At 42.7% G+C, this 21991-nt stretch overlaps 3 protein-coding genes and 1 long non-coding RNA gene across 6 annotated transcripts in view; 2 read left to right on the top strand and 2 right to left on the bottom strand.

Annotated features, from left to right (window-relative positions):
- The window catches only part of LOC112449918, a 21171-nt gene extending 19926 nt beyond the window's left edge, over window positions 1–1245 (bottom strand). Inside the window, exon 1 of the long non-coding RNA XR_003038473.2 lies at window positions 1080–1245. This is a non-coding gene — a long non-coding RNA (uncharacterized LOC112449918). The remainder of the gene's footprint in view (window positions 1–1079) is intronic.
- Window positions 1177–9103, top strand: slc39a6 (solute carrier family 39 member 6). Of its 3 annotated transcripts, none has more exons than XM_017440848.3 (12): window positions 1177–1302; window positions 3208–3403; window positions 3602–4136; window positions 4329–4485; window positions 4876–4983; window positions 5239–5408; window positions 5653–5811; window positions 5956–6031; window positions 6408–6824; window positions 6956–7036; window positions 7131–7321; window positions 7903–8055. In XM_017440848.3, the coding sequence occupies exons 2-12, from the start codon at window positions 3210–3212 to the stop codon at window positions 8053–8055; spliced, it is 2241 nt and encodes a 746-aa protein (XP_017296337.1). In that variant the 5' UTR covers window positions 1177–1302; window positions 3208–3209. The 3 variants fall into 3 exon arrangements, with proteins under 3 accessions (XP_017296337.1, XP_037837913.1, XP_017296336.1); XM_037981985.1 differs by lacking the exon at window positions 1177–1302 and adding an exon at window positions 1416–1540; XM_017440847.3 differs by lacking the exon at window positions 1177–1302 and adding an exon at window positions 1483–1730 and having other exon boundaries at window positions 7903–9103.
- A 131-nt stretch (window positions 9104–9234) lies between these two features.
- LOC112449920 lies at window positions 9235–13813 on the bottom strand. The gene is made up of 3 exons (XM_037981986.1): window positions 13689–13813; window positions 13514–13569; window positions 9235–12582 (listed from the first exon to the last, which is right to left on the bottom strand). The coding sequence occupies exon 3, from the start codon at window positions 12439–12441 to the stop codon at window positions 10207–10209; it is 2235 nt and encodes a 744-aa protein (XP_037837914.1). The 5' UTR covers window positions 12442–12582; window positions 13514–13569; window positions 13689–13813; the 3' UTR covers window positions 9235–10206.
- An 88-nt stretch (window positions 13814–13901) lies between these two features.
- LOC108250797 lies at window positions 13902–19549 on the top strand. The gene is made up of 3 exons (XM_017440842.3): window positions 13902–14034; window positions 14927–15044; window positions 15295–19549. The coding sequence occupies exons 2-3, from the start codon at window positions 14945–14947 to the stop codon at window positions 19005–19007; spliced, it is 3813 nt and encodes a 1270-aa protein (XP_017296331.1). The 5' UTR covers window positions 13902–14034; window positions 14927–14944; the 3' UTR covers window positions 19008–19549.
- Window positions 19550–21991: the final 2442 nt, after the last annotated feature.

The raw sequence follows: 21991 nt of genomic DNA, 5'->3' as shown, positions 1-21991 counted from the left end.
CCTCTCTTCACCAGTGATGCGTTCAGGTGCTCCTTCTGTCCTCCTCCAGATCCCACAGTGATGCGTTCAGGTGCTCCTTCTGTCCTCCTCCAGATCCCACAGTGATGCGTTCAGGTGCTCCTTCTGTCCTCCTCTAACTTCACCAGTGATGCGTTCAGGTGCTCCTCTAGGTCCCACAATGATACGTTCAGGTGCTCCTTCTGTCCTCCTCCAGGTCCCACAGTGTTGCGTTCAGGTGCAGTGATGCGTTCATGCACTCTGTGAAAACTTTGATGACATCATTTTTTTCTAACTTAAACAAAGAACTTAAAAACTAACTTAAAGACACATTTTACTGATTTTAAAACGAAATACATTTTATTTTAATACAACCCAAAACACTTTTTGCCTTAAAATGTTATAATTAGCTTTATTATAATTATAATTTGCTTTATAAATGTCTTAAGTATAATTTAGTTGTGGGTGTTGAGAGGTAAACGTTATAGAAATAATATTTAAATAAAACTTAATGCTGTTCAGCTGTAAAAAACAGACCCAGCAGTTTATGATTCATTTGGTTAAGGAGAAAAAAACATGAACAAAAACAAATAAATTACAAAAATTAGGAAAACTGGAAGCCCTTTAATTTCAAATAATAACAAAATTTGTATATATGCATTTAGTAGGGACATGTTTGACAGCAGGTTTCACTGTATTTGATCTTTTTTAGACAGAAAACTACCTTTACTGGTAGAGAAGCAAGAAAATCTGAAATATTTTATTACAAATATTTATTTGTTGTGTTCACTTTTATCAGTCCTCAAATAAATACCTTTATTTTGATTAAGAATTAGTAATTTGTTTTACTGTTGTGTTTATTTTGTATCTTGTGTGTTTTTTAAATATTAATATCAGTAAATTTATTTTATATTACTAATTTCTTCTTCCATCTTCTGAATCAGATGTTGCATTAAGGGACTCATCCCCCATCAAGGAACAAATAAACATTTATCTTTTTGTGTTGCTTATTGTCCATTCTTATTAGTTTATTTAGCCAACATGCCATCCCATAATACACCTACATTTTTAAAGCCACTCACCACAATCTTCCTTGGTGTAAAAACGGAAACAGCTTCTCCAGACTCTTTCTCGTTCCTCCTTTGCTTTAGTGTGATTCACAGGAAGGTCACATTTCCAGGAAGTCCGTGAAGGCACCACAGCACATCCATCTGCGGTGAGTCCGGACGGACAGAAGACACCGAGCGGCACCGGGAAGGACCCAAAAACACCGAAGAGGATAAAAAATCAGCTTTCACTCCCACTGTGAGTCGCGCTTTATGTGTTTAAAACCCCAGTTTGTGTTGTCCCGTGGCCGGCTGGACCTCCGGTCCGCTCCGCACGGCGGCGGCAGCAGCTGCGGTTTCCGGGTTTTTCAGTTTTGTGCACACGGCACCGGGCTTGGTGCGGAGCGCACAAAACCAACGTGTTTCTGTTTACCTCCCGTGTGCGTGTGTTTCCAGTGAAACACCGACACGCGTGGCCGCTCGGCGGTGCGGACCTGGTGAGTTTTATGGTTTGATTGCACCGTCGGGCTGAGGTGGAGGCTGGGGCGGGAGCACGAGGCCCGGCTCGGGCCGCAGCCACCTGGCAGATGCCGTCTGTCAGCATCCGCCGAGTAATGAAGCGATGCTAAGCTAGCAGGGAGGCTAGCAGGGTAGCTAGCCCGGCTAGTTTACCGTCTAATTAAAGAGGTGAGCGGCCGTTTAGCTGTTTTTATTAACCATTCTCGAACCCTCATGTTTTACAGTTAATAATTCGATGGGTAATGATCTGTGATTACATCTCAAATAAATTCAAGCTCGCGTGCCTCAGTTTGTCTGAGGCGTCCGCCAGACTCTGTTGTGAAATATATAAATGTTGATTTTTCTCTTATTTGTCAGCGCGATCGCTTTATTAAAACTAGCTAACCTAATTTGATTGAAACTGCTCTTTAATTCGGTAAAACTAATTTTTCCACCCTTGTCATGTGTTCAGTGGTTTCCTTCTGTCTTTTTTTATAAACACGTTAATATGTGAGCTCAGTGACCAAAATACTACTTAATAGGATTTATTGTTTTTATAGTAATCTACAACCTAATTACCCCGGCAGCTGTCCTCTATTGTGTAATGGTGATAAGTCCTTCCAAGTTATAACCGTCAGAACTGCTTCAGTTAGGTGTTTTAAAACAAATCTGTTTATCTTAGCTTTGCAGAATAATATTCAACTTAAAAGTTGATCTGGTTGTGTAATAACTCTGTTTAATAAACTAGTGAGGGTTTATTGTGTCTGCAAATACATTTAGCCATAGTTTGAAATCCAGTATTCCTATTTTTAATCTGATAAGTTAAAAAAAAAAAGTTTAAAACAAATCAAAACAAAAACAAAATTCCCTTTGGCCTCAGTCAGCTGTTAGTTTCACTTCCTGCCTCTAAAAACAAACATCTTAAATTTAGTTTAATCTGAGTCTGAATTGATGAGTTATTTAAGCAGTTAATTTATAGACGTCATTCCAGATTATTTCAGGTTTTGCTGCTGGAATGCATCTTAAATGTGAGGATTTCAGTTTTCTTGTAAACTGAACGTGAAGCTCAGGAAACCGTCCTGTTTTTATTAAAATGTAATGTTTTAATCTGCAGATTGATTCTTGTTTATCTGAAGATAAACCTGCAGCTGATCCTGTTTTTATTATTGATCTGAGGCAGAGTTTCTTTTTGTTTTTAAACTCAAACAGACTTTGTTTGGTCTAACGGATCGACATGAAAAACCCAAATTATTATATAAAAACCCAGTAAATAAAAATGACTTTTAGGTCAGAAGCTGATTACAGATTATCAAGAAAAGACTTGATTAAATGAACGGTTAATATTTACAAATCTATTTTAATAAAGTCTGATTTGCCCAGTTGCCACCAATGAAATCCTAAAATATTTAATGTAAAAATCTTCATCTGATGATTTTATTCACTGCTGGGTTTTTGTTTTGACCTAATTTCATAATAAAGTGGTTGAAATATTGATTTACTGTTAATTAATTAGTCTTTTACAGAGGTATAAAACTGAGCTGATTTGAATATTATTTATTTATTTTTATGTCTTTCAGGTACAAAGAATGAAATCAGTTTTTCTGTATTTTCCCCTCCCCACAGTAATCGTAGTTAGTTTGGGTTGAACTTGTTTTTTCTCCTGCAGGGATGATGAACGAGGAGATGAGCGCCGCCGTCCTGGCTGTGATGTTTCTCTTCGCCGTCGGTGGCGTTTCAGGCGGTTTGGACTGCAGCGCGGCCACCACGGAGGCGAACGGCGGCCGGCGGCTCCTGACGGCTGCGGTGGACGCACAGAGAGCCGAGCAGAGCCGGAGGCAACACCTGGAGGCTCTGTTCAACAGGTGAGCTGCCAGCAGCGCCCCCTGCTGGAGGAAAGTGTTTTTGTTTGACTTTTGAAATGCCGTTCACAGAGGAGGAGGTCTGTATCCGTTCTGTGCTTCGTGGTGACGCACCTCAGCCTGAAATCCCAGAAGAACCTGAGAAGATCCGTTTGGTTCTCATCATCACGGTTGTTTATTCTGTTTTATTGAACCAATCAGATACGGAGAAAACGGCACCATCTCTCTGGACGGTCTGAAGCGTCTCCTCCGGAGCGTGGGGCTCGATCGCATCAGGACCGTGATGGTGAAGCATCGTGAGCAAGCAGGCCATCATCACCATGAAGGTCACCACCACCACCACCACCATCATCATCATCACCATCATAACAACAGTGACCACAGGAACCAGTCTGAGCCCAGTAAGTTCACAGAAACCTCTGAAAACCGGACCGAGGATCTGGACCGTGAGCTCCAGCTGCAGGACATCAAACCCACAGTGATGGTGTCGCCGGCGCCGGGTGTCAGAACCACCGTGGTTAACAGCGCCCGGTTGGTGGTGATGCCTCAAGACAGAAGCTCGGATCGGCCCGGTTCTTCAGGAGGTGAGACCGCCGCAGTCACTGCAGCCAGAGTTTTCATGGGGAGTCAGACCCAGACGGTCCCAGTCAGCAGGGGCGGTGACCACGATGACCACGATGACCACGAGCATCTGAACCAGAACCACCTTCAGAACCGCAGCCAGGACAGGACGGAGGTACGACACCGATCCCTGAAACAGGAAGTGGTTTCTACATTAAAACCCGACAGAAACATCTGCAGGTGTCAGTTTTTATGAGCTGCAGCTGCTTCAGAGGAACTAAATGATGAAGTTTTACCGATTAAAGGTTCAAAGAATCTGAATCCAAACAGCAATAATTTAAAATCAGCTTCTCTGAATCCTCTGCAGTGCCTGAACGCCTCCAGTCTCCTCTCGTCTCACGGGATGTCTCAGGAAGGTGGCGTCCGCCTCAAAGACTTCAGCTACCTGTGCCCCGCCCTCCTGAACCAGATAGACACGGGAGCGTGCGTCCTGCACGGAGACGCCTCGCACCGCCAGCAGGGAGGTAGGAGCGTCAGGAAACGTCTGTCTGAAGGAGGTTCAGTGGAGCGGAGACTTAATCTTAGCATAAAAATCATTGCTGCTAACCTTTATTTTCATTTATTTATTTGTCAAAACAAGAAAATTACCTTTAAGAAGTATTGAAGTTAATAGTTAATTTATTCTAACTGAGCTTGTTTGTTAATCCAGATCAGCATCAGCAACTTTCTCCTGTTTATACGACATGGATGTTCCTCACATATTAGACTTCCTTTAACTTCAATAAAAATTGCTCTGATTAAAACTGATAAATCCCAGAATAATCTGCTTTTAGAAACATGAACAAAAATCAGTTTTTTGCTGACATCATACAGTTTAAACTATAACCATATAAAAGCTGTTTGTTTGTTTTTAGATCATAAGCACCACAGACATGCTCACGGTCACCATGGAGACCACAGCCACTCCGTCCACAACCAAAGCGAGCGTGCCGGAGGAGAGAGCGCCAAAAGCATCACAACAGGTGAGATGGGCCTGAGGTTCACCTTCAGGATTGTTCAGATTGATCAGAAACAGGTTTGTTCCCTTTAATGTTGCTGTCTGGTGATCTCTGCTGACGGCGTGTTCTCCTCGGGTTAACGACTCGCACAGAGCTTCAAATACTCACAAGTTCAGGTTTAATTCATGCAGAAACAGGATAGCTTTCATCTGAATCAATTCCAGTGCAAATAAGACATAAAACTAACTCTCAGCTTTATTTTGTGTGGTCCTGGTCCAGCGTGGGTCGGCGGCTTCCTCTCCATCACCATCATCAGTCTGCTCTCTCTGCTCGGCGTCGTCCTCATCCCGCTCATGAACAGAGTCTTCTTCAAGTTCCTGCTCAGCTTCCTGGTGGCGCTGGCCGTGGGAACGCTGAGCGGAGACGCCTTCCTGCACCTCATCCCCCACGTGAGACCGTAGAGCATCTGGTGCCAGATGTTATATTTAAGATGCTGTAAAGGTTTCTGACCGAAGTGTCGGAGTGAAATCTAAACCATTTGTGACCAAATGTGTCAGGGAATGTGTCATTTTATATTCTGACAGTAAGGCTAAGCTCACCTGTGATCACATTTAAATCATGGAGGAAAACCGTTCAAACTACAGAAACAGGATGAGAGGATGCAGTGTTTCCAGTCTGTCTGTGTCCCGTCAGTCTCAGGGAAGCCATCATCACCACGAGGACTTTGAGGAAGGACAGGAAAACCTGGACGCCGTGTGGAAGGGCCTCACTGCTCTGAGCGGCGTCTACTTCATGTTCCTGATCGAACACTTCCTGACGCTGGGGAAAATGTACAAGGACAAGAAACAGAAGGTCGGACACAAAATAAAGACCAACTCTTTATATTCATATTTTGATTGAAGGTGATTTATAACCTGGCCGGTTGTGAAAAACACTGGATTCTGTTTTGGAAACGAGAAGTTTGGATTCACAGGTTGGTCTCTTCTGTCTGCACAGATCCAGAAGAAATGGGACCAGAACGACAAAAACCCTGAGCAGCAGTCCGCCCCGGAGAACATGAAACCAGCCGAGGGTGAGAACAGGAGGAACACAAAGCATTTTAATGTGAAAACTTAAAAATATCTGGATGAGACTGACTGACAGTAAAGCTGGTTGTTAAAACAACTAAAAATAAAAACGCTGAGTCAGCATTCTCACTGTTGGTTTTATTTGCAGTCTTCTTCTGCAGACTTTCTGTTCAGCTCATTCAGGAGATGGGGGCTGGGGGTTTTGGTTTTTCTAACTTTTATAGTTTTCAAAATCATAAAATCTATTTCCAAAAATTTCCCTGTAGAAATATCTGATCTCTGTGTTCTGCTCACCTTTCAAAATAAAAGCATCTAACTGAACATGTAGAAGAAGTGAGTCCAGTCAGAGATCCAGCTCCTCACCCTCGTTTGTGCGTTCAGATTTTCGGCCTGCGGACCCGGAGACGAACGGCGCCACCATGTTTGGCGAGCGCTCGATGAGCCTGCACAGCAGCGGCGTGGCGGAGGAGGAGCAGGTGATGCTGGCGCCGCAGGTGTCCGTCATCTCGCCGCAAGGCTATGACCGGCCTTCGGGCTCCGACGCCTACACCGACGAGGACTGTGAGAACAAGTGCCACTCCCACTTCCACGACACGGTGGGCCAGGCGGACAGCATGCACCACCACCACCACGACTACCACCACATCCTGCACCACCACCACTCCCAGAACCACCACCCCCACAGCCACTCCCACTCGTACTCGGAGAAGCACTTCCAGCAGGCCGGCGTGGCCACGCTCGCCTGGATGGTCATCATGGGAGATGGGCTGCACAACTTCAGCGACGGCCTCGCCATCGGTGAGTTGGGACAAATGATCAGAATATTAAATCTCTTTGTTCAGACTTGTGTGGTTCTTGTAACAAAGTAAAGTTTCGTGTCTGGGGGAGCCATGCTGCTGATGGAGGTTTAATGTTTGGTCTTCCTGCAGGAGCGGCCTTCACTGAGGGGCTGTCCAGCGGTCTCAGCACATCCGTGGCTGTTTTCTGCCACGAGCTGCCTCATGAGCTGGGTAAGACCTGCAGGCTGAGTCCAGTCAGACCACACCACTAAGATCTGAAGCACCTCCATCACCTGACACATGGGCTGCCTTCGCTTTGTCCCAGGTGACTTCGCGGTGCTGCTGAAGGCGGGGATGACGGTGCGCCAGGCCATTCTTTACAACGTGCTGTCGGCCATGATGGCCTACCTCGGCATGGTGACGGGCATTCTGATCGGACACTACGCCGAGAACATCTGCATGTGGATCTTTGCCCTCACGGCCGGACTCTTCATGTACGTGGCCCTGGTGGACATGGTGAGTGTGACCCGCTGACGGACCGAGTCTCTGGTGCTGTCTGTTACTGAGAGCTGCAGGACCAGCTGGTCCTCTCAGAAATCGGGTGCATCAAAGGCTGCCGAGGTTCTCCGAGCTCATGGTGGACCAGGCTGACTAAACCATGATGGAGGAGCCCTCTGCTTCAGCCAAACTGAGCAGAAGAGACTTTTGTTGTCTTTGAGGAGGAATAAGATCCATCTGTTTAATAATGTAACGATGTGAGTGAGCTGTAGGTTAAAGAGGCTCGAGCTGATGGAGAGGAAGGTGACCCGACTCCTCAGATCAGAACAGGTTTCAGACCAGTCCTGGGCTCCGGAGGACCGCCTGTGATCAGATTTAATCATTTATTTAGTCGTTTCTGTTTGCAAACACTAGATGTCAGCCTCCAGCAGCACACACTGGATCTGTTTCAGGTTTTTCATCAGTTGGTCATTTATTAGCTCACAGCTGAAACACGGAGGCCTCAGATGTTGTCTGACTGACCGATCAGCTTTGTTGGGTTCAGATTCTACCTGAACGGGTCGAGGACTTTACTGAGCTCTGCTTTCTGCTCCCACCAGGTGCCGGAGATGCTGCACAACGACGCCGGCGACCACGGCTTCAGCCACTGCGGCTTCTTCCTGCTGCAGAATGCCGGCATCCTGCTGGGCTTCTGCATCATGCTGCTGATCGCTCTGTTTGAGCACAAGATCCAGCTGGACCTGGGCTTCTGAGGGCAGCCGCTCATTCCTGCGTCTCCATCCACCTTCAGTTTCCATCAAAGCCACTGGTTTAAACTGAAAGACGGAAGGAGATGAGCTCACTGTTTGGGTCCAATGCTGCTGCTGGGACTGAAGTTTCTCCCAACATTTAGTTTCTTCCTGTTTGATCAAACTCGTGAGTTTTACTTGTTTTCTGTCGTCCTGAACCTCATCCACTGAGTCAGAGTCTAATTAGTTTTATTTTATTTCTACATGAAGTCTGTTCGCTCGTTGGTTGGAAGCGTTTCTGCTGCTGAATCCAACCTGATGAGTTTTACTCTTCATCCTCGGATCTCATGAAGCTTCCAGCTGATTCAGTGTCGTCACATCCAGGAGCTGCTGATGAAGACGATTAAATGTTGTGGTGTGATGGTTGCAGACAGTCATCCTCATCTTTCAGTGCTGACAAATTAAACCATAAATAACCTTATTTATTCCTATTTTCTCAACATTTTGACTTGAAGCTCAGTAAAAAGTATTTCCTCCTTTTTGAATGCCCCGTCTTAAACCTCTCAGCTCATTCAGCTTTAATTAATTCTCCTGCAGAGGTTTGAGTCCATCTGCAGGACTTCAGAGTTTCTCCTCAGAGGAGATTCAGCAGCAGAAACCAACTGAAAAGGGAAGATTCCTGTGAGCTGAATAAGCTGCTTCATCTCAATCAGATTTACGTTCGGAGTGAACTCCTGAACCTTTTTTCTGACCGATGCAGAGACTGTTGATGTTTAATTAGTTTTATTGTTACAGGTTAAGGTTTAAAACGGCAGCTGAAGTTAAGACAAACATGTTAAAGTCTGTTTCTTTCTGTTAAAACTTTCAGAGCCCAACAAACCAAACTGCTTGGCTCGGAGCGAGCCGATGTTTAGGTCAAACTTGTCCTCGCGTGTCTGACGTCTTCAGTGTAAATACTTCCATGTACAATCCTGTTGCCATGTTCATGATGTGACTTTATGTGGAACTCAACAAAAACACTGTGAGAAGGCATTAAAGTTTGAAGTGGAGAATAAAATGAAGAGGAAATCTGTCCGGTTTGTGTCCGAACTTGTTTCCTCAGTACCTCCACATGTTCTGTTTATTTAGTGAAGCCCACCCGTCCCTCCTGCAGAACCCCCCCCCACATCATGAACGTTAGTTTCTTCAGACCACGGAGCGTCTCAAACATTAAGGTCTTTGTCTCTGAGTGCACTCTGCAGACTGGAGACATGTTTCCTCCTCATGTTGGACCAGGACTCGTTTCTCTGACCAGCTGCAGCTGCTCATCAGTCAAAAGGTTCAGGAGATGGCTGCCATGATGTTTGGATTTCCATAAAAACCCATAGAGATCTCTTCAGTTTCTTCTCTTTAAAATCTGCCTCAGGAAACTGGCTTTCTTTGCACCTTTTAGCTAACATTTGACTTCTTTTAGCTTCAACAACTCAGTTTCTGATGAAGTCATTCAGCTCTCAGCTTTCACACTTTTCTTTTTATAATTCAAGCACCTTTAAACTGAAGTCATAAAAATGGTCACCAAGGCATGCCATGTTCAATATTTTTATTCAAGGTTTGAGTGTTTCACCTCAATAATTACACAGAATAAAAACTTATAACTCAATGTAGTTCAACACAATAAGAGTAAAAGACCAGATTCATCACAGCGATGAACGGTGAGTTTTAAAGGGTTAAAATATTCTGCAGAGATAAATGACAGCTGAACATCTGATTCAGCTGAAGTTTGTTGTAGATTAAATATCAAATAGTGAGATGACTGTTTCAAAGAATCGGAAAAAGGTCGATCTTTTATTCTGAAGAGCCCTGAGTGAAATGCAACCTGCATTTTTATAGAGCAGTTTGATTACATCTGATTCTACATTTACATTTAGCTGCTGAGCAGTTTCTCTTCTCCTGAGAAAGATGGAACAGTCAAGGACAGAAGGGAGGAACCGAGTCTCTCCTCAGTTCGCTCAAACATAAAAACATTTCAAAACAAGAAGAAAAATCATGCCTATTGTTATACATTTTACAGAACCCAGAACATTGTTAACATCATTAAATTTTTCCATAACAGCTTGAATCTGAACTTAGTTTTACAACAGATTGTTCCTCAGTAGAAACTGCATTAAAGCAACAGCATCTGACGTCTGTCCAGTCTCAGTCAGTCTTCGTCTCTTTGACAGCTGCTGCAGGTTGGTCCGAGTCCGAGTCCGAGTCAATGTTTCCCTCATCTTCCAGTTTTGTTTGGTCTGAGTCTGAGTCAATGTTTCCCTCATCATCTGGTTCTGTTTGGTCCGAGTCAATGTCTTCCTCATCATCCGGTTCTGTTTGGTCCGAGTCAATGTCTTCCTCATCTTCCGGTTCTGTTTGGTCTTGGTCTGAGTCAAAGTTTTCTTCGTTTTCAGGTTCTGTTTGGTCTCGGTCCGAGTTCTTGCTGATGTTCTGTTGGCTTTGCTGAGAATCAGTCAGCACCTCGTCTTTCTTGGTGTTTTTACTGATCTTAGTTTGGTTTCGTCTGGAATCAGTTTTTGCCTCGATGGTTTCTGTCTGACTTTCTGCCACATTTTGAACTTGAATCGTCGTCTCCTGTTGGTTCTGACTGGTATTATTTTGTGTTTTGTCCTGTTTAATGTCGCTGCAGATTCCTTTCTCCTCTGTCTCTGGTAGATGATCCTGCTGGAGGTCAGAATAGGGTTGCTGGATCAACGTTTCTCCTTTTTCTACTTTAGCCATTACCTCTGCCATTAACTCTGCTTTTTCCTTCATCTTCATCAGAGCCTCGACTCGTTTCTTCCAGCCTGGTTTTCCCTCCTGTTTCTCTCCTTCAATCAGCAGGTCGATGTACTCAGGGGTGGAGAGAGGATTTGGCTTCAGGGCGATCTCTTTCAGTCGGTTCAGACACTTACTGGACTTCTCTATCAATTTCACCACCTCATTCTGCATATCAACATACTCAGCCTTCAGTTTGTCAATCAGACCCTCAACGGTCAGCTTCTCTCCTGAGGCTTTCTCAAAGTTTTCTTTCAGCTTTTTCGCTGTTTGTTTTTCTTTAACTTCTTTATATTCCCACTTGTACTTTTGGTTAAAATGTGTATTCCAGTTACATTTGCCAGGGCACTCTCTGCAGACTCCGTCTGTCATTGCACAGCAGCGCATTTTTTGACGATCATCTGCTATTCCACATGGGTAATGACAGGTAAAATGACAGGTTTGACAGTTGGTGATGTAACCACTGCCAGAGATATCCTCATGAAAGGGCTTCGTCACGGTCACAAAAAACTCAAAGTTCTCATTTCTGCTGATCTCTGCTTCATGCTCTTTAAGCTTCTCACTCGTTTCTTTGATCTCTTCCAGTTTGGCTAAACCAAGTTTAACCTGCTTCTGCAAATTCTCAACCGAGTTCTCCAGCTGCTTTCGTTCTTTGAGGACTTCATTGGTCAGAGTCAAGCTTTTGGTTTTTATGAGATTTAGAGCAACAAAAAATCTCTTCATGCTCTTTGTCCCCATGTTCCAGAACATTTGGTCAAAGTTTTCATCATCATTAAGCCCAGTCGTGCTGCTTGCTGCAGCTTTGTTGTCTGCAAACAGAGCTGAATTATTGAACTTGAAGTGAACTGGAAAACCATCGTCACTTTTAGGACATGGGACGCCTGAAACTCTGATCGCTTCCAGAACCGGAGGTCTCTGACCGTCTGCAAACGTCACCAGAATCCTGATGTTTTCTGCCACATCTTTGCCAAAGATTGAGAGAATTGAATCAAACACATATTTCTGTGATGGTGTGAGTCGAGCTAAAGAGGCCTGAGCTACAAAACACACAGCATCAATTTCAGTGACGCCGTGCGGAGAGGAGAAGAGATTACGCAGCTGCTCGATGATCTCTCGGTCTCGTTCTATTCCTCTGGTGTCTCCGAAGCCTGGAGTGTCAATGATGCTCAGAGAGAATGGGACCTGAAACCCGTCCTGGTGGTTGAGTTTGTACACAGTGACCTCAGATGTCTGACTGTGAGCCTGTGATGTCAGCTGACCTTCATCCACCAGCTTGAAGCGATACGAGTCCTCCCACCGAACACCCAGGATGTAGTTGATCATCCCGTTGATCAGAGTGGACTTCCCAGCACCGGTGGCTCCAAGAACCATGATGGTGCGGTTCTGTTTTGGGGAATCTTTCCCAAATTTGAAATATTTGCATCCTGTTATATTGATATGTTGTTCTTCGAGTGGGACTTTATAAAGAGGGAGTGGTCCTGTTTGTGGAGTCAGCAGGGAGCTTTTATCTTTGACAGAATCAGCCAATCGTTTCCTCTTATCAACTTCTGAAACCTCATCGTTTGGCTGTGAAGCAGTAAAAGATTTGATAAGATTCCAACTTTTTTTAAAGAAATGAGTCATTATGGTAACATAAACACTTGTCACTAAGTGATCAGAGCCGCACTGATTCAGAGGTTTTTGATGAGTTTAACTCATAGATGATCTTCTGTCTTGATTGTCAGTGTTTGATTGTCTTCATATGAAGTCGTCTCTGGTCTGAATCTGCAATATAAGAAAACAGTAAAAAAAATACCTCCTACAGCCCAATTAAAAACCCCTCAGAATTCCAATCAGTGTCTCAGACAGGATGGTTATAATGTCTTAGACATCTCTGTCTGTAGCTTGGAGCTTTTTAGGGCATTAATTTCAAAATTAATGCATTAAGCCAAAGTACAAAAGTAATAATGCCACTTTAGTGCCTTTATTAATAATCTATGTTAAACCTGTCTTTGCCCACTCAGGTATAAATGTCAAATAACTGAAGAATGCTAAAAATCTGTTATTGAGGATCAGTGTCTGATAGGAAAAGAAGGGTATTGTCTCTTATTTTGAAAATGTAACTAAAATGTGTTTGATAAAGGTGTTTTCATAATTCATGCATGAAAAGACAAATCAGAAAACTTTGTTAGAGGAGTAAATGTTGCAGACAATCATGCATATGTTCATTTGTTAGTGTCTTTTTAAATTTGTTCTTTGTTTTTAATTAATGTCTTGCATGAGGCCTCCCCCTACTAAATGCCTCTAATAATTTAAAATCCTGCTGTAGAAACAGCTTTACAGTTTCATTAGAATCCCAACTCAGTGACATTTTTAGAGAAAACAGAACACCAACCACTGAAACAGGTACTCTGTCATAAAACTTCTTGGGATTTTATGGGATTTTATAACGTATTGGTGGTACAGAGTGCAGATGCCTGTTTTGTTCTGCGATGAAATGAAAGGAAAAGCTTACAAACTAACACAAATGATTTCATCTTCTTTTGTAAAACAAAACAAAGGAAAAAACCTGTTCTGGTTGAATTTGCATTAAAGCATTAAATCTGATTGGCTGATTTCTTCAGAAACCTCATTGAAGTGAAACAAGCTCAGAGTCCTAACCACAGGCAGCCATGTGGGTCCTGATATCTACTATTAATAAATAAACAGAACAAACCTGTGTTGGCTTTTCTCTACACGGTCCTGTAGTTTTGGTTCTGCTGCTGTGTCTTACTGCAGGGGAATAAAAATTAATAAAAACAGACAAATTAGTCACTCCTGAGACAGAATTTAACAAATCCTGAATTTCAACAAAACATCTTTAAAAGATAAAAAAAGAGAACAATTATTACCAGGCTTGTGTTCAGAAGGTAACCACTCAGTTTGCCTCTCATCAGAAAGTGACTTACTGTGAGTTTACTGCAGCTGCTTTATATAAACACACACACACACACACACACACACACACACGTTTACTCAAAATGAAACAGAAAGTATCGAATGAACATCCTCCTGCTGTTGTTCCCTGTCTCTGTTCTGCAAGTCACTCTCAGAACCACACCTGTTTTTGGAAATGAGTCCGTTTCCTTCCTGCCTCTCCTCCCAGAACTGAATAAACATCAGGGGGTGGGTCTCCTTCAGACAAGATAAAGGTCTGAATGTTCAGCTTTTCTGCAGAGGCTCAGACACAACTGCGCTGTGAGTATCAAACCTTTTTCTGATCACTTATATGCAATAAGTGTTTGCTGAATGAACTCAGCTGTGATTTGGATATGATGCTCATGCTGAACATCACACAGCCGTGGAAATGTCTCTGTGCGCCATCTAAAGGTTCTGCATTAACAACAACTGTAAAAATATGAATCTCTGGGGCTTTACTCTAGTTGTGCTTGAAAATGATAGTAAAAATTAATATTGCCTTGAAAGATGGTCACAGACAGAACACTGAGGTTGTCTGTGCCACCTGAGCTGCAGATCTATGGGGCTTCTTGGCTGTTTCTCAGATTATTGCTCTTCATGCTGGCCTGATGGTTTCAGGCGGACGTTGTGTTTTGGTTGGTTTGCAGTCGTTCTGTACTCGGTGGATTGAACAGAACTCTGTGCTTCTGCTGAGCTGCCAAATAATGCAAAATGTTCAAACACTTTCCACAAAAACACTTTGAGCATTTTACAATTAGGATCAAACAAAAGAGCTTTTTTTCCTGAATGACTTGTGTGCATTGATCCCACTTCATCCTGCTGTCTTAGACCCCCCAGATGCCTTGTGACAGATTGTAGAGCTGCCTGCTGACAGGATGTTTCACGGCTCTGATTTTGTTGCAGGTTTTATAAAAAGGCCTCACCTAACAGTTACACCTAACAGAGCAGTAGTATTGGTAGGATGAACAGTTTTTTGTGTTCACCATCTCTTTTTTCCGGCTTTCCTTCCAGCTTCATGATTGGTTCTCAGATGCTCCATGTTTTACTTAAACAAACAGATCCAGAGTCAGAAATCCTAAGTTGACAACCAGCTTTCTCACTGCTAGGTTAGTTAAAGATGTCTTAAAGAAACTGTATAACCGAGCCCCCCTGTCTGTTTCATGTCATCTAGATTAATCTGGAGCACCTGATGGACTCTGAAGGCAGCAGAATGATGGAGGTCGCAGCTCTTGGCCGACCGTTCAGCCTTGGGATGCTGTACGACTGCCGCCAGGACTCACTCATTCCTGGTAGGGATCCATGTTCATTTCTTGTTGAGTTTTTCTTTGTTTCTGTTGATTCTGTTGCTGATTTTGGCAAAAAAAAGAGCTTCATGTAAAGTGTGATGCCAAAAAATATGATTCACATCAGTGAGAGTTTAATTATGGTGACCTATGACAGCCATCACCTGGTGTCATTAAACTAATCTTACTGTATTTGTATCACTAATACATGTCAACTCTCTTGAAAATGTCAAAGTTCTTCTCTCCTTTTTCACAGGATTCACCCTTTGGGACTGTGATGACCTGGAAAAAGAAAAAAGACAACGACCACAACCTAACAGTAACTTTGAGATAATTGCATCTGAATCAATTGAGGATAAATCTTCAGCTCTGGATGTTGGAGCCTCTCTGAAAGCTAGTTTTTTAGGTGGACTAGTTAAAGTTGAAGGCTCAGCAAAATACCTGAATGATCAGAGAAGGTCTAAAAATCAGGCCAGAATAACACTGAAGTACAAAGCTTCCACAAGGTTTGAGGAACTGTCGATGAGTCACCTTGGAAGAGGGAACGTGAAGCATCCATACGTTTTTGAAAAAGGCATAGCAACACACGTAGTGACAGGTATTCTTTATGGAGCTCAGGCCTTTTTTGTCTTTGACCAAGAGATGTCTGAAAATGAAAGCCATCAGGACATTCAGGGTAACTTGAAAGTGATGATTGAGAAGATTCCCTGCCTCTCTATAGAAGGTGAAGGCTCTTTAAAAATGGAAGACAAGGACACTGAGAAAATTAAAAAATTCTCCTGCAAATTTTATGGCGACTTTCTCCCTGAAAAACCTCCAACAACCTTTCAGGATGCAGTCAAAGTCTACCAAAGCCTGCCCACTCTGCTGGGAACCAACGGGGAAAATGCAGTACCAATGATGGTTTGGTTGTTACCGCTGACAAATCTAGATTCTTCTGCAGCCAAACTTGTCCGTGAGATAAGCATCGGCTTAGTTCAAGAGGTACAGAGTGTCTTGGAGGACTTGAGTGAGCTGGAAATGAGGTGTAATGATGCACTGACAAAGAAGACTACACAGCAGTTTCCACAACTGAAGAAAAAACTTAAACGTTTTAAAGAAATGTGCTGTGAGTTCAAGCTGGCATTCCAACAAAAATTAGTTAAGAAACTTCCATCAATCCGAGGAGGAGGAGAAGAAGAGTTTGAGCTCGCAGAGATCCTGAAGAAGAGGCATTCTTCCCCTTTCAGCAGCAGAAACCTGAACGAGTGGATGGACTGCAAAGAGAGAGAAATCTGTATCCTAAAATCTTACACCAGTATGATGAAAAACACCAAAATCATCCCATCTCCAAACAGCTTCCACGAGGAAGTTCTCAGTGTAAAGCATGTTGTCTGTCTTGTCTTCACCTCCCTGGGAAGTGAAGAACCGTACCTCTCTGCTTTATCAAACTACCTGAAAGGAGGAACCAATGAAGCTGAAAGTCAAGATTCACGCACTTATGATGTAGAAAAGGAACAGTGGTACCTCTCAAACAAAGTACCAGATGAGATGAGAAAACAGGTGAAGCTCTTCAGTGATTTTGCAGAAGCCAACCAGGAGAAGAAGAACATCAAGTTCCTGACAGTGGCTTTAACTGATGAGGAACACAAAGGTTCCAGCATCTACCTTTATAAAGACGGCTTCACTGTCAGTGAGAACTTTGAGCCTCCTTCAGAACCTGAATCTGTGACAGCAGCTGACAGGAACCACAACAGCGTGACTCTGAAGATCTCTCCTCCCAGGTTCGGAGCGGAGAACATCACCTCCTACTCTGTGGAGTTCTGTGTCCGTGGAGAAGATGGATGGAACCAGAAGACTGAACCAAACTCTGGAGAGGTGACAGTGAGGGACCTGAGTCCAAACACAGAGTATGTGTTCAGGTGCAGAGCGGGGACCTCAGCAGGCGTCGGACCGGCCTTTAGAGTCAGTGATCCCATTAAAACTTTACCCTGCAGCCCTCCTGGAAAACTCCAGGCTGAATCAAACTCATCTGAGATCTCAGTCTGCTGGGAGAAACCTGCGGAGCTCGGACTGGAGGTCCAGATTTTGAGCTACATTGTGGAATACACAGAAACAACCAGTGATTCAAAAGTGAAAGACCTCCAATGGAACCAAACAAGGTCAAGAGGTGAGAAGGTGATAATTTCAGGTCTTCAGTCAGAGACCAAATATGCAGTCAGGGTCATCTGTGACTGCGGTGGAGATGGAAGAAGCAAGGAAAGCATGACTGCTAATGTCAGAACTACAAAACGTGATTTTGAACGTCTTGCTGAATATCTCAAACATATTAGCAAAAAAATAAACTCTTCCATCCCTGCAGTTTACACACTGCCTCTCACAGAGGATGAGCTGGACATAGATGGCTGCCGGAGGTACATATTTGGTAGAAAAACTCTGAGGCAGAACCGCACCATCATGCTTCTTGGAGCGACTGGATCAGGAAAGTCAACTCTTATCAACGGCATGATCAACTATATTGTTGGCATTGAGTGGAACGATGATTTCAGATTTAAATTAGTTAACGAAGATTTGTCGAAATCCCAGGCTCACAGTCAGACCTCTGAAGTCAGTGTGTACCAACTGTACCACCAGGATGGGTTTAGAGTACCGTTCTCTCTGACTGTTGTGGATACACCAGGCTTTGGAGACACCAGAGGAATAACCAGAGACAAGGAGATCACAGAACAGATCCGGAGGCTTTTCACCTCTGCTGACGGCGTCACTCAGATTGATGCAGTGTGTTTTGTTACTCAGGCCTCTCTTGCACGACTAACAGCGACACAGAAGTATGTGTTTGACTCGGTGCTCTCCATATTTGGCAAAGACGTGGCAGAAAACATTGAGATGTTGGTGACATTTTCTGATGGGAAGCAGCCACCGGTTCTTGAGGCAATAAATGTCTCAGGGGTTCCATGCCCCAAAAATGAGTTGGGCTTTCCGGTTCATTTCAAGTTTAACAACTCAGCTCTGTTTGCAGACAATGGATGCCTCAAGAACAGCACCTGCAATGAGGATGACGATGATGATGAAAGCTTTGATGAAATGTTTTGGAAGATGGGGACCAAAAGCATGGAGAAGTTCTTCACTGCTTTGGGTAATATAACAACTAAAAGTTTGCTGATGACCCGGGAAGTTTTAAAAGAACGAAAGCAGCTTGAAACAGCCATCGAAGGTTTGCAGCCACAAGTGAGAGTCGGGTTAGCAAAACTCAATGAAATAAAGACAACCAAAGAGAAGATCAAGGAGCACGAAGCCGTCATAACTTCCAATGAAAACTTTGAGATAGAGGTAGATATCATTAAGGCAATCCAAAAGCCTCTCACTGAGAAGGGAGTGTACATCACCAACTGTCAGAAATGTTCAGTAACATGCCACTACCCATGTGCCATAGCAAACGATAATAAGAAAGCTGGCTGTGCATCAATGGATTTCAAAGGAATGTGCACGGTTTGCCCTGGAAAATGCATCTGGAATGTGCATTTTAACCAGACATACAAGTGGGAGTATGTTCCAGTTAAAGAGAAGACGACAGTGCAGGAGCTGAAAAGCAAATATGAAAAAGCTACAAAGGCAAAGTTGACTACTCAACAGCTGGTTGAGAAGCAAGAGGAAGAGATCGCTAATCTTCAAGACTTCGTGTTGTCTCTGATCGATCAGTCCGCCTGCAGCATCACTCGTCTGCAGGAGATCGCCCTGAGGCCCAACCCTCTGACTGCTCCAGAATACATCGACATGATGATCGAAGGAGAGAAATCAGAGGCCAGGGAGGGTTTCCAAGCCCGAATCCAGTCTTTGGAGGAAGTGAAGGAGAGGGCAACGCTCATCTCCAAAGTTTCCCAACGTGACAGACTCCTAAAGTCAGAGGAGCAACTGGCTGAAGAAAGACAGGAGAATAAAGAAAAGAAAAGTGCTTTCAAGAAATTTACAAGCTGGATTGGACTGGGATGAGTCCAGCAGGTCCACATCTGTGTGAGTCTGGTGACAGATGTTGACTGGATGGGACAGTTCTTATATTCAAAACCTGGTCGTATCAAATTATATTAAAGTTATCACATGTTAAATGTTAGTTTTTAACAAACAGGACAATCAAAGTTACCTTGTTCTTTAAAAAATGTTGGAGTGTGAAACAGTCTGACCTGGGGGCACTAAAGCTGTTGAATCTTTACAATCAGCAATGAAAAAACAAATAATTTTTTATTATTTTGAATAAATTCCATTACTAATCAGTAACTGCATATATTAGACTCAAAGGGGGGATTGTACGGTTTTGGAAGTTGTTTGTTTTGTGTTAAACATTTTGCTGTGAATTAATGCACCCATCTGTCATCTGAATGTCTCATATTTTTGCATTAATATGATATGAAACAAAGAAAGGAATCTTCTTTAATTATTGCATTTAGACTGGATTAAGAACCATGTGGTAGAAAACAATACTTAGTTTTTGTGTTGTTAAGTGTTGAAATTAAATAAATGGATTCTGTTGGACAAAATATCTGTTTTTGTTTGTCTTTAAGCACCCATGTAAGTGTGATTATGGTTGTTAAAATAAATGATAATAATTTACCCTGGATTTTTCTTTTTTATCTACATATTGATCATTACAAATATTTAATGTTTGTACAATTACTTCTACTTGAAACACCACAAATTAAAACAATCCCACTCCTGTTACCAATAAATTTTATAACTAATTTAGCAGTAGGGCTGCTTCTGTCAGGTGTGGTGGACAGTGAGGCGAACCTGATGCCCAGACTCATGATGTGAGCTTAAATAAAAGCTAAATTATTCTAAATAAAAAGAAAACCAAAACCCAAAGCTGACATGACAGCACACCGAAACACTAACAAAAAACCCAACACTGAGCGAACATGAGAGGCAAGACATGAGGGGAACCAGACAGCGCACGAAGCGACAACGGGCCAAGAAGAAGAGGAGGACATGACCAGGTTTTAAAGGCTGCAGGTAATTAGGAGAAGTGGGCACAGGTGAGTGATTACTAACTTGGGACAGGTGAAGGTGGGCGTAGCAGGAAAACAGGAAAAAAACAAATTACAAAATCAAAGAAACAATAAACCCAAACTGAAACCAGGATAACCAGAAACTAAAAAACTATAACCCTAAAACCCAAATCCTGACAGCCTCAGCCTAAAATCAATCAAATAATCTCAGTCAGATGATTAATAATGAGGTGCACTTTCTTTTTCCTGTGACTGGATGGAGTTGTGAGTTTCTGACCATTTTATTTGATTTCACCTTCATTTTACAGATGTGTACTGAAGTTAATCAGGAAATAGGATGAGGCTCAGTTTTCCTTCTGCAGCTACCATGAAGAATTAAATGCCTAAATAATTCTGTAGAAATCAGCCTCCACTGTCCTCCACCTGAACCGAGTCCAACATGTCGTTCCATAATTTGGATTTCCTCCCTCAGCACGATAATAAAACACAGAAGTTTGTTTTTCACACTGAAGATCTGTTATTTGACCCCACTTGATTGTCAGATTTGTCTCTCTGTTTATTCTGGTCCTCATTAAAACTCGTTTTCTATTTATTTTATTTTCAGACAGAACTAAAGAGAGCAGCCTTTACTTACCAGAAACAACTGCCAGATCAAATAATTTACAGGTCAACAGATTTAAATGTCTGATTTATTTATTTTTAACTGTTTGAGCCATCTGCATGGAAAAAACAAAGACAAATCAAAGGTAAAAGAATTCAAAAAGGGAAACAAGAAGTTGGATCTTTGGATTATTCTGAAGAAGAGTACTGCAGCGCTCAGACGTGTTTTCATTGATTACACGTGAACCTAACATGCATGTTTCTGGTCTGTGGGAGGAAACTGTGCACGGGGAGAACGTGTAAACTCCACACAGAAAGGCTGCACAGTTTTAAATCTCTAACCACTGCTCCACCGTGCCGTCTGTCCTCAGTTTTGTCAAAGTGAAAGTGAAAAACAAGATTTTATGCGGGTAAATTAAAAAAGCAGGAACACCCAGTCAAACAAAAGCTACACTGTAAACCTGAAAGTGCAACAGAAACTCACATTTCTATAACCCCACTAACAGTTCTTATAAATCTCAACTTTCAGCAGTGCTGCATAAGTTATTCATGAGCTGACCCAAAACTCTGAATACACTGTTGTCTTTTCAAATCATATCAACTTCATTTATAGAGAACATTTAAAACAACCAGAAATGACCAAAGTGCTGTACAATAAATCCCCAAATCACAGCATGAAAATATTCACCTAAAAACAAGACAGCAGGATGAAGTGGGATCAATACAAGCCATTCAGGAAAAAAGGGAAGCAAAGGATTTATATTAGAAAAAGCTCTTTTGTTTGATCTAAATTGTAAAATGGTCAAAGTGTTTTTGTGTAAAGTATTTGAGCATTTTGCATTATTTGTAGCTTTGGCAGCACAACAGAAGCACCTTCAGAGTCCCCTATCAATCAATCAATCAATCAATCAATCAATCAATCAATCAATCAATCAATCAATCAATCAATCAATCAACTTTATTTCTATAGCACAGTTTAAGAACCACAGGGGTAGCCAAAGTGCTGTACAATAGATAGATACAAACAATAAAAAGGAAATAGATAAAACAAATAAACAGATAAAAAGATAAATAGATAAAAAGAGACAAACACATACGGGTTCACAGCAGGTATGTTTTAGGTGCAGAGAAAGACAAAAATCACAGTGTGTTAAAAGCCAAAGTATAAAAGTGTGTTTTTAAAAGAGATTTAAAAACAGGAAGAGAGGAGGCCTGTCTGACACTCAGGGGTAAATTGTTCCAGAGCTTGGGAGCAGCAACAGCAAATGCTCTGTCGCCTCTGAGCTTCAGCCGAGTTTCAGGGACTGTCAGCAGTGACTGATCAGCTGATCTTAGGGATCGGGGCGGGCAGTAAGGCTGAAGCAGCTCAGATAG

Source organism: Kryptolebias marmoratus, linkage group LG20 (genome assembly GCF_001649575.2).
Source record: "Kryptolebias marmoratus isolate JLee-2015 linkage group LG20, ASM164957v2, whole genome shotgun sequence".
Classification (NCBI taxonomy): domain Eukaryota; kingdom Metazoa; phylum Chordata; class Actinopteri; order Cyprinodontiformes; family Rivulidae; genus Kryptolebias; species Kryptolebias marmoratus.
The sequence above is the reverse complement of the archived record's forward strand: the minus strand, read 5'-3'. Positions and strand labels throughout refer to the sequence as shown.

Bases quoted from the DNA above. Each gene is read 5' to 3' on its own strand.
- slc39a6 (XM_017440847.3), top strand. From the start codon at position 3,210: ATGATGAACGAGGAGATGAGCGCCGCCGTCCTGGCTGTGATGTTTCTC. The intron at 3,404-3,601 runs GTGAGCTGCCAG...TGAACCAATCAG, and splicing joins CTGGAGGCTCTGTTCAACAG to ATACGGAGAAAACGGCACCA. The intron at 4,984-5,238 runs GTGAGATGGGCC...GTCCTGGTCCAG, and splicing joins CGCCAAAAGCATCACAACAG to CGTGGGTCGGCGGCTTCCTC.
- LOC108250797 (XM_017440842.3), top strand. From the start codon at position 14,945: ATGGACTCTGAAGGCAGCAGAATGATGGAGGTCGCAGCTCTTGGCCGA. The intron at 15,045-15,294 runs GTAGGGATCCAT...CCTTTTTCACAG, and splicing joins CCAGGACTCACTCATTCCTG to GATTCACCCTTTGGGACTGT.
- LOC112449920 (XM_037981986.1), bottom strand. From the start codon at position 12,441: ATGACTCATTTCTTTAAAAAAAGTTGGAATCTTATCAAATCTTTTACT.